General features: G+C 41.2%; 1 protein-coding gene and 1 long non-coding RNA gene across 2 annotated transcripts in view; both read left to right on the forward strand.

Annotated features, from left to right (window-relative positions):
- The window catches only part of LOC145436951 (uncharacterized), a 300,821-nt gene that overhangs the window by 54,557 nt on the left and 232,224 nt on the right, over positions 1-14,040 (forward strand). The gene's annotated exons all lie outside the window — the stretch shown is intronic.
- On the forward strand, positions 330-4,495 carry LOC145436941 (uncharacterized). The gene is made up of 2 exons (XM_080314131.1): positions 330-1,391; positions 2,805-4,495. Exons 1-2 carry the CDS (start codon positions 587-589, stop codon positions 3,629-3,631), a joined length of 1,632 nt encoding a protein of 543 aa, XP_080170257.1. The 5' UTR covers positions 330-586; the 3' UTR covers positions 3,632-4,495.

Genomic DNA, 14,040 nt, shown 5'->3' on the forward strand with positions numbered 1-14,040 from the left:
TTGGGTTTAGATACACATTCATTTTGCCATGTCATCTTGAAACAACTTCATTCATTTTCCCAGATCTTCGCTTCCAACACGGCGATGATGATTGGTGAGTATCAAGTGACATCAGATATGGTATTTTCCATATATATGGGTACGAAATGTCTCGAAAAATTATTTTTATTCATTTGAAGATGTTTCCGGTGGTAGCCGAATGCGTACCAGTACTTTTCTTATACAATGCGACTCCAATATTAGCTTTCCAGTTTGCTACAAGCAATATCTGTTTTATGTTTTGCTTCAGAGGGCCATTATACTTAACTTAGTTGGTCTGTAAGCTTCGTAATTGAAGGTGGTACGCGGCGGGTGAAATTTTAAATATCTGGTTCCTGCACTAGATGGCATAGTTACGTCGATCTCAGACGATGCGCTAATCATCGATTCAGATATTTTTGTAAGTGTGATTGTCTCACCTTCAGATCAGCTGGCGACGAAGACATTGGGAGAAATTGGGTATCAAATAGCTGCGGAATATCTACTCCAACTAAGTCAGAGAACAGAGTTTTCCCTCCATCACGCTCTTCAAGCAGAGGAATGTGAAATGCGGCTGGATAGGGGCAGGCTGGAAGAAGTCGCAATAAGAACTAGAGAGATGCTTAGCCGATTTCATCCTAGAGTAGTGGAGAAAATAACGGAGCTCTTGAAGAAATACGGAGAAAGGAGGACGAATGAACGCGTGCTGACATTGATCTTATATCGTCGACAGTATGAGATATCGCGAGAAGAGAGATTTGCGCCCGCTGACAAACTGTCGTGGATTCAACATCTAGTCGAAAATATACGACAAATATCATACGATATCGCCGGAGAAAAAGACGATACATCGAAAAAGGTGGCGATAAAATACGGTGCAAAGTTCGTAGAGCGACTTCTGAACAGTCTGCATGGCCTTACCAATGTGGACGGAGAAAGAAAAGCCACGATTCTGGCAGAATGTCATTTCACTCTCGGCAACATCTATTTTAGGTCAGGGGATTATCAAAACAGTGCACGGTGCATGAACGAAGCTGCCATGTTGGTGGATATTGATGGCCCAATTGCCGATATAGTCGTGCAACCGTCACCAGGACCAAATCAGGCTTTGAACGTGGTGCGGCGTCCTTCAAATCTGAATCTGATCAAGACGTTCGATGGTTTCGGACAGGAAATCGAATCAATCGTCGAAACGAAGTGTCTCATTTTGTGGATCCTCGGTAATTGCCATTACCGAATGGATAATTTCATCGAAGCGAGACAATATTACAACAAAACATTGGAGAAGTTACGAGATCATGCAGACGTTGCCGACAGATGGGCAAAGATTGTAGGGAGGGATTTACTGAAGGCGGTGTACAGAGTTGGAAGTGGTATGCTAGTATATATATATTATATATATATATCATGGATTATATGCCGCGTGCAGTCCTTGAGCATTACCTGAATCATGTTGAACAAGAACGGGAAATAATTATATGCTTGTTCACTTGCTGTCATCCGTTCTGTTCCGGGACTCTACAGTATTTTTGTTTATCTTTGTGTTAGCTGTAAGAGATACTAACTCTGATGTGAGTCTCTCCTGTTTTTCTGTATGGAGTGCGAATTGGGCGCACACTGGTGGTGCTGACGCTATTCGCCATTTCAAATTCGCCCCCTCCCTCTCCCTTAAATAGCTCGAAGTAACAAAAATATAACCGTTACTGGATTATGCCTACTAACGTACTTGTACATTTTCCTAATATTACAGAAGATCCATCTACATTTCTCTATTCTGCCAACCTGAAGCACTGACCCGCATTCCTATATTAGATCTCATAAATCTGATTGACCAGTGAATATTTTAAAATAGGCGTAGTCATGAAACGCTGTTCAATATACAATTTGGGCAGTGTGGGGTTTTTGACATTTATGTCTTCGCCGACCCCTTTTTGACCAACGCGTACCCCGCGGACACCCAACGTTTTAATTCAAATTTAGCTCTGTTATCGTTCAACCTTGATATGTCTTGTGCAAACAGCTACTATAGGCTAGTGATAAATAACAACAAAATGACCATTCTCATAAATAACATCATAGCCTACAATTTATGTAGAAATTGGTAAGACTTGTAATATTTCAAATCTAATTCTGCAGGTAAATTGTTCGAAATACGCGGTCGTGTCTAGAACATCCACGCCGTCGATTTGATAAAATCGAGTCCCGAACATCCATTTCCACAAAGATAGGTGGTGGCGAATGTAATAATAATGCGCAAGGCTTTCGACGACACATTTGGGTATGATCGTATCATATATGACATCAAAATGGAGATACAGATTTCTAGTAAACATATAAGGTCCAGTAAAGTCATTTCTATCTAGCAGCTCATGCTTCTTGAATATCGGTAATGCATATGACATGAGAAAATGGATTTTTGCAATCAATTCTGTTTCAAAACCTCAACAAAACATCTTTAAAGGGCAATATATTTGCATACGTTGGCCATTGGCAATTTAGGAATTAAAATGAGTTCGCACAGTAGAATATTTCATCTCAAACTGCCATTCTGTTTATGTGAGTTACTAAAGTTTTGCAGTTATGAAGCGACACTGTCTCTAGATTTCTCTACTTAAAAACCGTACAAATTAGGTTATCATTCATTCTGCAAATTTGGAGGTTTCGCGAACTTCCTGAAAACGATTCACGGGCCGCGGGTTAGCGGACCCCGGTTGAGAACCACTGTTCTGAGACACACATATTTGATATAATCGCAAGAACAGACCAAAAGGTATTTATCATTTCAGAAAACATAGATCTGGAGAAAGTCCTGACGATTGATGTAGACAGTGCAGAAGATATTTCAATGAAAACCGAATTTCTACACCGCGAGGACACACTGAAAGCATTCCTCCTGGTAGCTGGATTCGCAATCCGATTGGCTCAAGGAAACGAGGAAGGTGCTTTAAAAGAAGTTAAGAACATTCTCCTTCGCGATGGATTCAACAGCGCCTCGCGCATACGATGCGAAGGCGATTTATATAATCCGCGATACAGAGATCATCGATTTCCAGCACTCATTATGCAACAAAACGCCTTCGACATGTATCTAGAAGAGGAGCATTCCCCCGATGAGACAGCGAAATGGATCTGCACTCTCGCACAGGACGTCTTTCTTGCATCCTACGCACTGGCATCTGAGAGTCCGGAATCGAAGCTATTCGCAGTAACTTACGGCGCCCGATTTGTTGAAGAACTACTCTATTATCTTCATTCAGTCCGGGAAGAGGACTCGCGAGACCTGAAATTTGCCGAAGCTGAGTGCGTCTACTACGTGGCGAACATCTACTTTCGCGCGGAGTTGTACCGCACCAGTTCGCTTCATTTTGAGACGGCGATACAGCTGTACAGCGCGCTTTTCCAGGAGAATGCTCACGAGAAGTTGCACTATTGTTTGTCGCTGTGGACTCTTGGAAATTGCTATTTTCGATTGCGGCAGTTTAGAGAGGCGGAAGTGTGGTACGCGGAAACCGTTGAAGCAGTGCGAAGCTCTACCGCGGATAATTTTAACGAATGGCTGGCAATCGCCCAGAGAGATCTTGGGAAAGCGATTTACAGACAAAATTTGGAATGAACTATAGACAGAATTTTCGTGAAAGAATTACTGTATAAAAGTTGTAGTCATACAGGGATATATATCAAGCTCTTGTGAGCTATTTGTTCTTCATAGTTATATCACGGTAAATTAAAACCGGTTGTTGTTGTTGTTGGTATTCATGATATATAAACTGTATTCGTCATTTTACACCAGTCACATATTCCATACCGATCCAAGAAAGAGATATGATATTACGGCTTAGTGCCTTTAGGCTTATGCAAGAAACCTCTTACTTGGATCAGATAGGTAAACGGAGCCGAGATAAACTTCAAAGACTCATGAGAGAATCCAAGAGTCGATTTTGGCCAAAGCCAAACTAGCAACCAATCGCAATATCAGCTGTGGAATTTAGGCGTACCAGCTACCACTATGATACCCCCCACTTCACCCCGAAAAAAGTCGTATCTGAACTACCCCACATGTTTGTCCCATCTATATTTATAATATTAGAACGTTGAAGTTTAATTGAAGAAAATTCAATGATTGTATTATTTGTACGTATACCCTATTTCGAGTCGATCTGTAGAGACGCTCACTTTATTTATATAATATTATTCAATAATGAAAATACTGCGTCCGTGGTGAATGCTTGATTCATCTCCGGATCAGTAATGTTCTATTGTCCGAGGCCGTTTTGTAACATGCAGGTGTACGGGGATTATTGGATATTGAAGAGATAATGCAGATAATGTCAATTACTGTAATCTGTAAATGTGTATTAACTGTCGTGAACTTTGCCTAGCGGTATTCAATATAAATCCTAGAGTATCTATCTGTTTACTGATAAATAGCTCATCCGCGTAAGCTATGTAGCAGTCATAAACAAGAGACGATATTCGGTTTGAGGATGCATTTGGTCGAAGAATGTGTAACTGTACAGAAATTTGATATCGTTCTAAAGACTGAAGCGCTGACAGGAACTGCACACATCCGTTTGTAAGCCAGTCGCGATGAATGCTCTGGAAGTGCAGTCGACATAACTGCATATCAACTAATTAACCAGTACAAGTGTGTGGATAGGAATATGCTCCTGTTGTGAGTTAGTTGAAAAGAGCTCCATGAATAAATTGACAGTACGAAGTTAGTGTTTGCTCCAGTCGTATAGGAGCTATTTTAAATACGATTTCACGAGGATATTAGGACTAGTCATTAGGGGTGTTCGAAAACCATTTTTCTTTCAAATTTCATCGGCTTACTTGTCAGATTGTCAGGTTAGGCTACCTAAGAAAAAACGGTGCACACCAAATTTGACTCAATTCCAACCAGTAGAAGCCGAGGTCGGTCGAATTGAAATTTTAGTAATTTTTGAGATAATAGTACTTACGTTGACCAATTTCGTCACACGGCAGTGACCAAAAATTGTGTTCCATGTATGATTGAAGAGGCAGGGATGTCTTTTCTCGTGATTTACGTGCTTATTGTCAGTTCATTTCATTTTCGTGGTCAATATTTTCAATGTGAAAAGTGCTCTATCTGAAAATTGTCTCACTATCGTTTTAACGTGTCTATTTCAATGAAGTGGCCTAATTTCCAGCTAATCCGTGTCATATCTTCTTCTCGTTTACTGGCAATGTCTTCATCCAAACTCCACCATAGACCCGTGTCAAGATCAATACAAGTGGAAAAGACATCCCTGCCTCTTCAGGCATACCAGGAACACGATTTCTGGTCATGTAGGTGTAAAGAAATTGGTCACCGTAAATACTATTATTTCAGAAATGACCGAAATTCAAATTTGACTGACATCGGCTTATACTGGTTGGAATTGATTCAAATTCGGTGTGTAACGTTTTCTGAGGTAGCATGACGATTTGACAACCAAGATGGTGAAATTTGAAAAAACAACGCTTTTTTGTACACCCCTACTAGTCATACTCGATGTCAGGGTTCTATAATACCGTTGTTGTTGAGTATTGGTCATCAGTAGGGCGACTTTTTTACCTACGAAACAGAAGATTTCGACCTAAAGATCTAAATTCTGACATTTCTTTACGGTAAAAAACTTAATTTTAACAAAATTGTGACCTCTTGCATTTAAATTAGGTGTTTTCACACATAATGTTGGAATATTACTAGTTAATTTCATTTCTGGTTGGGACTGTCCGTCCTTACGATGTAGTTTGGCCTGTCGATACTTTTTGGACTTTACAACTGATAAATTTTTACGTGGGAAATCTTTGTTTAACGAAATCTGGACCTATAAAGAATCCAAGTAGTTACATCACGCATTGTGGTAAAAATAATTAAAATTTGTTGTAGTACAACAAAAGAAAGCGTCTGTCCTTACTAACTAGCTTACCAAGAATGGAGAGAGAAAGTTCAACAGCAGCAGTTGTTGGCTGGCAACAATGAAGTTTTGAGTACACTGCTGGTGACGCTCCGTGTTGCTCCATTCTGACAATGTGGTCTGCATAAGAGTTCCTCACCATGCGTTTCTTGATATAAGAACAATGCCCACGCAGTCTTGCTTCATTTAGGATATTGCGGTACGTCGAGCATAATAACATGTCAACCTATTTGTTTCATTTGACCATTTATGATAGGCTACACAATGAGCGGACAACGGGCCGTCTACAACGGTAGGCCTATAAAACAGGGTACAAGCTGACGTCGATCTTGAAAATTTGTAATTCTATACCTATACCCTAAACCAGGGGTCGCCAACTCAAAATAGGTCGCGGGCCACTTTTCAAATTTCGTAGCGGCCGCGGGTCGCCAGTATTCAGTATCGATATAAACTACGCAACAACGTTTAAAAACTCAACGTCAGTACAATGCCGTGCTACCTAACATAGACAATGCGCATAGTGACCACAAAAGAAGTAATATTTTTAATAAAGGAATACAAATACAACAAAAATCATTATTATCAAGTTCATTTTATTATGAGCTCTGAGCTGTGCACGATACCTGGAAACGCTTTTCAGCGACCAAGTTATCGATATTGGGGCTAGCGAGATACGTTACTAGCTGAAAGACCATCTCCACGTTAAGCTTGACCTTGCGGGGAAGCCCTAAGCCCACTGGTTCTTAAACTTTTTTATACACGCCCTCTTTATGATACTGAGAAATCTCGCTGCCCCGTTACCGTCATATCACAAGATGCAACCAGAATGCTAGCAATCTCAGCGGATAGTTTGATGGCATGGAAGGTTATGATTGTTAATTGATGAGAGAATTCTACTATATGAATTCCGGACTATATACTAAATTTGAATTTGACGTAAATCGCGCAAAGCGCGAAAATTTTTTTCACTTGACCACAGCTTCGCGCCCCCTTCAGATGCTTTCACACCCCACAAGAGGGGCGCGCCCCTCTGTTTGAGAGCCACTGCCCTATGCCGGTTTCCAAACGTTTCGGTCTTGGCAGTGTCTGGGCCATTGCACGTCAACGCAATAGGCCCAGCTCATTCATATCAGTTGGTCATTCTCCCTCGATGGAATGCTGTTGACATCGACAAAGCCGAAGCTAGTGACGAATAATGATGTTGGGCACCGGAGAATAGCCGTATTTTGAAACAACAACAACAACAACAACAGTGTGTTGAAACTGTAGTCAATTTCAGCATTTCAAAATGGTTTTCTTAGCTTCCTTCCGAAATTTCAAATCAAGTCGCGGGCCGCAAAATATGACCTCGCGGGCCGCGTGTTGGTGACCCCTGCCCTAAACCAAATTACATTGTAATAAATTTGTTCGGCTGCGGCCAAACACCGGCATTTACGATACAAACGAACTGCAGGTGGCATGAAAATGTTGACTTTGGAACCAATTTTGACAAAATTTTGACTTTTTTGACATGCCAAAAAATAGCCCTAGTCATCATTTTTTGCTAGCTGTTAGCTAGCTGCTAGCTTCTAGCCATAGTGATGATTGCTATGCTTTCGATGTATACCATAATTTGCTCTAAACCAGTGGTTCCAACCCGTTGAGACTCATCGCCCCCTCATATTTACGGATTCGAAAAAGAGATGGAATGTTTTCGGAAAACCAGTTTTCGCGTCTACTTTCGTCGAGTTGACCTTTCCCACGTCATATGCAGAATAAGCCGTCTTCGCGTGCATTTTTGAAAGCAAAGACCGTACCCGTACTGTTACGGGGGGAAACATTGCCCCTATTAGAGCCTAATTTGCAATTACATCCTGTGGATCTACGTTTGATAGTGTGGCGTTTGAGCGACGGAAGAATAATAGAATACAGATTAATTTTACAATTAGAGCTGGGGATGATCGAGTATTTGGATGATTCGAGTACCAATTATAAGGAAGCCTTATCAGTAAGAGCGATTTCAAGGGTTTAAATACGTAGGCTACTTTTTATGACCACGAGGTAACTGATGCCTGTCACATTTATTCATATAAATTCTTTTAAATTTACTTACAGTATTATATGTCCTTGGGCTGTGAGACAATACTGTGATATTGTTGTGCGGAAATGGCCTTGCCATTAGCGTGGGTCCAGCATTCTGTTGCATGTAGCGGAAGATATGCTACCTCGCATTGAGGCTTCAAGGATCTGGTACCGAGAAGAAATTTTGCAACCACTATTTTGATCATATAATAATAATAAGGATGGTGTAATCTACATGCTCGCAAGCATTGGGTGTGACACTGTATGTCAACGATTTCCATCATAGCTCAAGATGGAATCAGCTAAACGGCATTTTGCGATACAAAGGAATAGAAATAGAGCGTTGTTTATTTTCTCCTTGTGTTTTTGCGGCATATACACCGTCTCATGATATCAGATATCACATACACACAATTTGTGCATATGTATAACATGAGTGCATGATGTGCATCTGCCTCTGGACAATAAGGCGCAGAAATAGCCTGGTAAGGCTCTCTTAGTCTTACACCATTCCTCCATGCTATCCTGGTAATGCTCGTGAAAAGGTAATACTAGAATTTAGGTATATTTAAAACAAAAAGGTTACCGGGGTAATTTATTGGGATCTTGCAAGGTCAACCAGAAATTTGATTAGTCTGTCCGCAAAATTCGGGATGGTGATGACTAAATTATCAGTTCCGACGAATTGTCATAGCCAGGGGCCAGCCACAATTGCCGTAGATCTTTGTAAATGACGATAAAGTAGAATACTCCGTGGGAGATTTATTTGACTTGATGTTTTTCTTAGCACTTGGCACGATTCATAGTCACTCAATTTCATGCTTTTAGTATTTGTACCCCATCCTGAAAATTAAAATACGCCCAATTTAGAGAATGGCATGTGAGCTCGCAGACAGATGGTCGGCAAATGAAACCTCTGCGTAAAATGATTGACGCATCTTCGCCGAATTCATCGATATTTATATGTCCAAAAGCCGAGTACCTCTATCAAATGAGCCGAGCGGTATACAGAGGTGACCCGCAATATATGTAAGTGACGATATTATTGAACGAATTCGTTCATTAACTTTGACAAATTCTCCCGCTTTGCGAGTTTATGACATGTGTACGCATGAAATTTTCATGACAAAATTGTTATCGATTTTGATGCGTTTTGTTATCACGGTTACCTACTCCGGTTCGCTCCTGTCGGACTTCTAAAAAAAGGTTATCACTTATCAGCATTCAAGTGGCTCGCGCAATGATCCGTAAATCTCATGTAGCCCCATTGTCCGAAATGGTTGGCCTCCCCTGCTTTACTGTGTCAAAGTCAATATTCAAAATGTCGGTAAACCAGCCGGTCTTTACTCTTATTCCGAAAATCCGCTATCCTAATATCTGTAGCTTATGGCATGTATTTCATGGTTCCCGAATACCTCACAGGAAATGTTCCCTCTAATTTTTGTCGAGTCTGCACACACTCACCAACTCACTGCGCAGACCCTTAGACAACATTGCGTAAGGAATAAAAAAAGAGGCCATCACATCAGATTTTTTGTGCGCAACTTGGATTTTCTGTGCGCAGAGACCATCTCAGCACTGCACATGTGCGCACGTGCGCAGCTTAGATGGAACATTGCTCACAGGCAATAACTACCTAAATCTCGATGGGATATCGTTTTTAAATACTAATTAGGGGCAATGGAAGCAGAAATCCACGGCGAATCTAAAATGCGCCATGATATATCAATCCTGGTATATACTATATAGCCAACCACTTGCATGTCCATATGCTCGAATATCTACCGTCTTGCAGATAATCGGTTCCGCGTGCTAGCCAATTTCCGACGTCGAACTACGCTTCCCTATTGTTCATACCACTCATTGTAAAATATTGAGCAGCAAGCGACAGCGTTAGGTAGGCTAAGCAGATGGCTGCATGATATGAATGTAGAATATGTAGTAGATATCGCATCGTGTATAAGCCACTTGTGACAGGTAATGCAATTCTGTTCAGACTAAAGAGCTTTGTAAATCTAGCTTTGGATTAGTTGTCTAGTTTGATGTTATCATCTTACGTCGGTGGAGTTGTGCTCCTGTCGTAATGGTAGAAGAGCTCACGGCCTGCAAGTGTACATTTTCGAGTGGAGGCATTCGACAGCAGCATTGCATTAACGTGCAACTTATCACTTCTTGAATGTATGATTCTACATGTTTGCTATGCGCGAGCAAGATATCGGGAAGCAATCCATCTCTGACTACAATACGATAAAATGCTCAGAATTTGAATACAATGTATTGAAGGAGCTCGAAATGTAGACCAGTCAGCTCAATAACAGTAAATGTTCATTAGGCCTGCTGAGTGTTAGTCATTATCAGGGATATCTAGATATCTATGTATGCCTGATCATCATGTTGTTGTTAATATAGTAATTTGATGGTCGGTTACTATGGCCTTTTACATAAGGTCTATAACAGTATCGAAATTTGTTGCGGTTACAAATCTTTGCCGATGAGGAAAACAAATTCCGCCACTGATAAGTAAATCCGTGTATCTAATACAGGGGTTCTCGATGGGTGGGCCACAGGAGCATTTGAGGTGGGCCACAGATCTATTTGGAATATTGTAGAACTAGTGGAAATTTGAGTGTATTTGTTATGTTATTCGCTCAAAAATATATTCATATTATCAAATTATACGTAGGCTACCTTTCGTTTTTCATCCGACTCTGGTGGGACGTAATGGCACGTATGGAGTCACAATCTACAAGTCGAAAATGGGAGGGGAAACGAAGGCTTTTATCCCCTGGCTACGACAACCTACGGCTAACGGCAACAAAAATAATTTCGATTATATATTAACTTGAAGTTAGTGCTGATGTGATCAATTATTCCAGCAGGGCCGTAGGCCGTTGAAAGGGGTGTGCATTAAACTCGTTCAGAAGTTTAGTTGATGTAGATTTACGGTACCTTGGAAGGTCGTATTATTGTAATATAAAAATAGCCATAATCACAATTTATCGTCAATTCAACTTCCTATCGAAGTATACGGCACCACTGCAATGAATCGTAATGTATTGAGGATTTAGAGCAGTACGTGCATTAATGTTTGGAGTCGGTTTAAAATTTCCGACCTTGAAATTATTGTACATTATGTAAGAGTCACATGAAATGATTGTACCGTTGGATTTAATATTCTGACATCGCAACTTAAGTAGATACAGGAAATACTATATGTATATTGTACAGCTTGAACATTGAAGTATTCTTTCTTCACATCTGTGCAGTCAGTGCTGAACCGTCTCGGCGATACCTCGTGTCACACATGAAAAAATAAATTGTAATTGGATTATACTGACGTAAGGGTTTCGGTATCGCTTAACAACTGCCGTCAAAGTGACGTCGGTGACTACAGTATCACTGGCTATCTCTGTGGACGCTGGTGCAAGTGGTCGCTAACGGAGCGCTTTTGTGCGCCGCTTCCGCTGGGCATCGGACGCTATATTTGTTGACGAGCGATCTCAACGATCACTACTGATTTATCTACAAATAAACGTCTATAGACTTGGTTTCGAGACGTGGATACCTTGTCGATGTCGTAGCATAGAACGTCCTTCCTCGACAACGTTCGCCACTTGAAAAGTAATCATCATGTGAAAGCTTGTCTGCCAATCTGTAATATCTTAAATATTTTGACATAGGTACCTCTAGCGCAGGGGCGGGCTACATACGGCCGGCGAGTGATTTTGAGCGGGCCGTGGACCGCTGCCAGTCTTACATTATGTGACCCGAGGCACGAACCTACATGCATTTGCGCGCATATGTTTCGGCCATTAACATTAACAAGACAAAGCGGCGCTCCAATCTCTAACTTATGTTCACGAGCAGTCTTTACTAAGGGTTGCCCGTCCATCATGCAGGTAGATTTCAAAGAACTTGTTAACAACTTTGGTCGACCACAGATGTCTCACTGACTTCAACAGCTCCTCAAGTACATTGTGCTAATAAATGCATTGAATATACTGTTCCTGGGTCGCTATGCTTTACGCCTAAAATTAACATTAAATATGATTCATTTCTTATATAGGTGGATAAATACGCGATTAATGTATCGATTCAGGAATCCGGCCAGCCAAGTCCTTCATTTTCCCATATCCGGCCCACCAACTGGAGAAGTTGTCCGTCCCTGCTCTAGCGTCACATAGTCGAAGGTTCACATGGTTTTAGCAGTTAAATGGAGGTGACTATTAGGGCAGTTCAAAAATACCGTTTTTTCGGATTCCAGCCATTCACTGCCTAAATTGTCAGGTTACCCTGAAAAACGCTGTACACCGAATTAGGTTCAATTCTAGCAAGTATAAGCCGCCGCAGAGTCAATTACAATTTTTAATTTATTAGAGAAGATTGAGAAAAAATTCAAATTTTTCTGTCAACCCCATGAAATTGTTGCGTTGTCTTCAAAGACGATGCTAAACAAATGTAACTCAAATCTAACTGGTAGAAGCGGAGTTATTTGAGTTTTTCGTTGATAGTGCTCGGATATTTCCACCAATCAAGGATAATCCGAGAATTATCAACGAAAAACTCATATAACTCCGTTTTTAGACGACTACTTTATTCAGTTTTACCCCTTTTAATGGGGGGTCGGTCAGTTTTTGCAGAACTGACCATCACTTTTCAAATTCATACCGTGACCTCACCACGACTTCAATCTGAGCTGTTCCAGTTTAAAAGTGGCCGGAGTATACCCTTGTACCGTTTCCGCCCTCGATCGACACCCCGTGCCATGTGTAGGGTTTTTTATAAGACTAAATAAACAAACTTTTTTTCTGAAAAATCTCTTTCTCTCTCTCATTTTTCCAGACTGACCCCCAGGGTAGCGTCAGAGAGTCAAAAATGATGCCTCAGTGCGTAGCCACCGTTGCCTGGTTTCAAACAAGCCGTCAACCATGACCGTAAGCCACGCGGCTCGCCAGATATCGAAAAATCAAAAATACATGAAAAATTTACATATTGGCGTGGTCAGTGAGTGGTCATAATGGTCAAGTTCAAGATTAATACCGAATCAGACGCCTACCGCCCAGTTAATGGCATGAAACAACGTGGTATACTTTCTCCTGTCATATCCCACCATTTGCAGGCATAGTAAACCAGTTTATGTCTCATATTCCGTCGCGAACTTGGACTTGAACTTGACTATCTTCTTGAAAATCACCGAAGCGTGACCACAATTAAAAAAAAAACTCACAAAACTCCCCAGAACAAGGTTCGATGTTCGAAACGGTGATAAATTACACAGAATACCGTACAAGTCGGGGAAGCGGATGGCGCAGTTGGTAAAACACTGCAGTCACGACACCAATGGTTGCTGGTTCGAGTCTCGCCTCTGCCATGTTTCTATGTGTCGGGGGTTTATCTGGGCTCCTCATCGCTGACCTCACTGCATATGCAGTGTCGTACGAAAAGCCCAGACGAAGCAAGTAAAGTCGAGCTTACGAAAATCGGCTGCAACTGACCCTGACGAGGACGCGCGTGAAAGACGTGAATGAGAGTGTGACTGCAAGTCGTCCTGAGAAATCGTACTACAAGCAAAGGCCAAGCAAAGCGGACAATATTCATGATCGGGCGCAAATGACCTTATCGGCGATAAGCGCCAAAAATTGTTCAATAAATACAATACAACACCGTACAAGTCGACTTCTAATGTTCTGGCAGAATTTCTGACTATATTTCCCACTCGGAAAATATCTGGAAATTTTAGACATGGGTATTTTCAGCCGAACTCTTCATGTAAGATCGTCGGTATTCGAAAATTGTCATGCCCCATACCTTCAAATTAGGTATCATATAAATCAGAAGATAGCAGGCTTTCCATAGAAACCAAAAGCAGTCCGCTACGACATATATATTTGGAGAAATCGAGAGATGAACTTGAACTTGGGTCACCAGTGACCCCCCCCCCATTAAAAGGGTTAAGGCTAGGATACTCAGTTTTCACACCTTGGATGCTTTATTGTAGAATATCATATCTGAATATATTTGCATCCATTTCACAAGC

The sequence above is a fragment of the Botryllus schlosseri genome, chromosome 4 (genome assembly GCF_051294905.1).
Source record: "Botryllus schlosseri isolate E-star chromosome 4, Bs_hap1, whole genome shotgun sequence".
Classification (NCBI taxonomy): domain Eukaryota; kingdom Metazoa; phylum Chordata; class Ascidiacea; order Stolidobranchia; family Styelidae; genus Botryllus; species Botryllus schlosseri.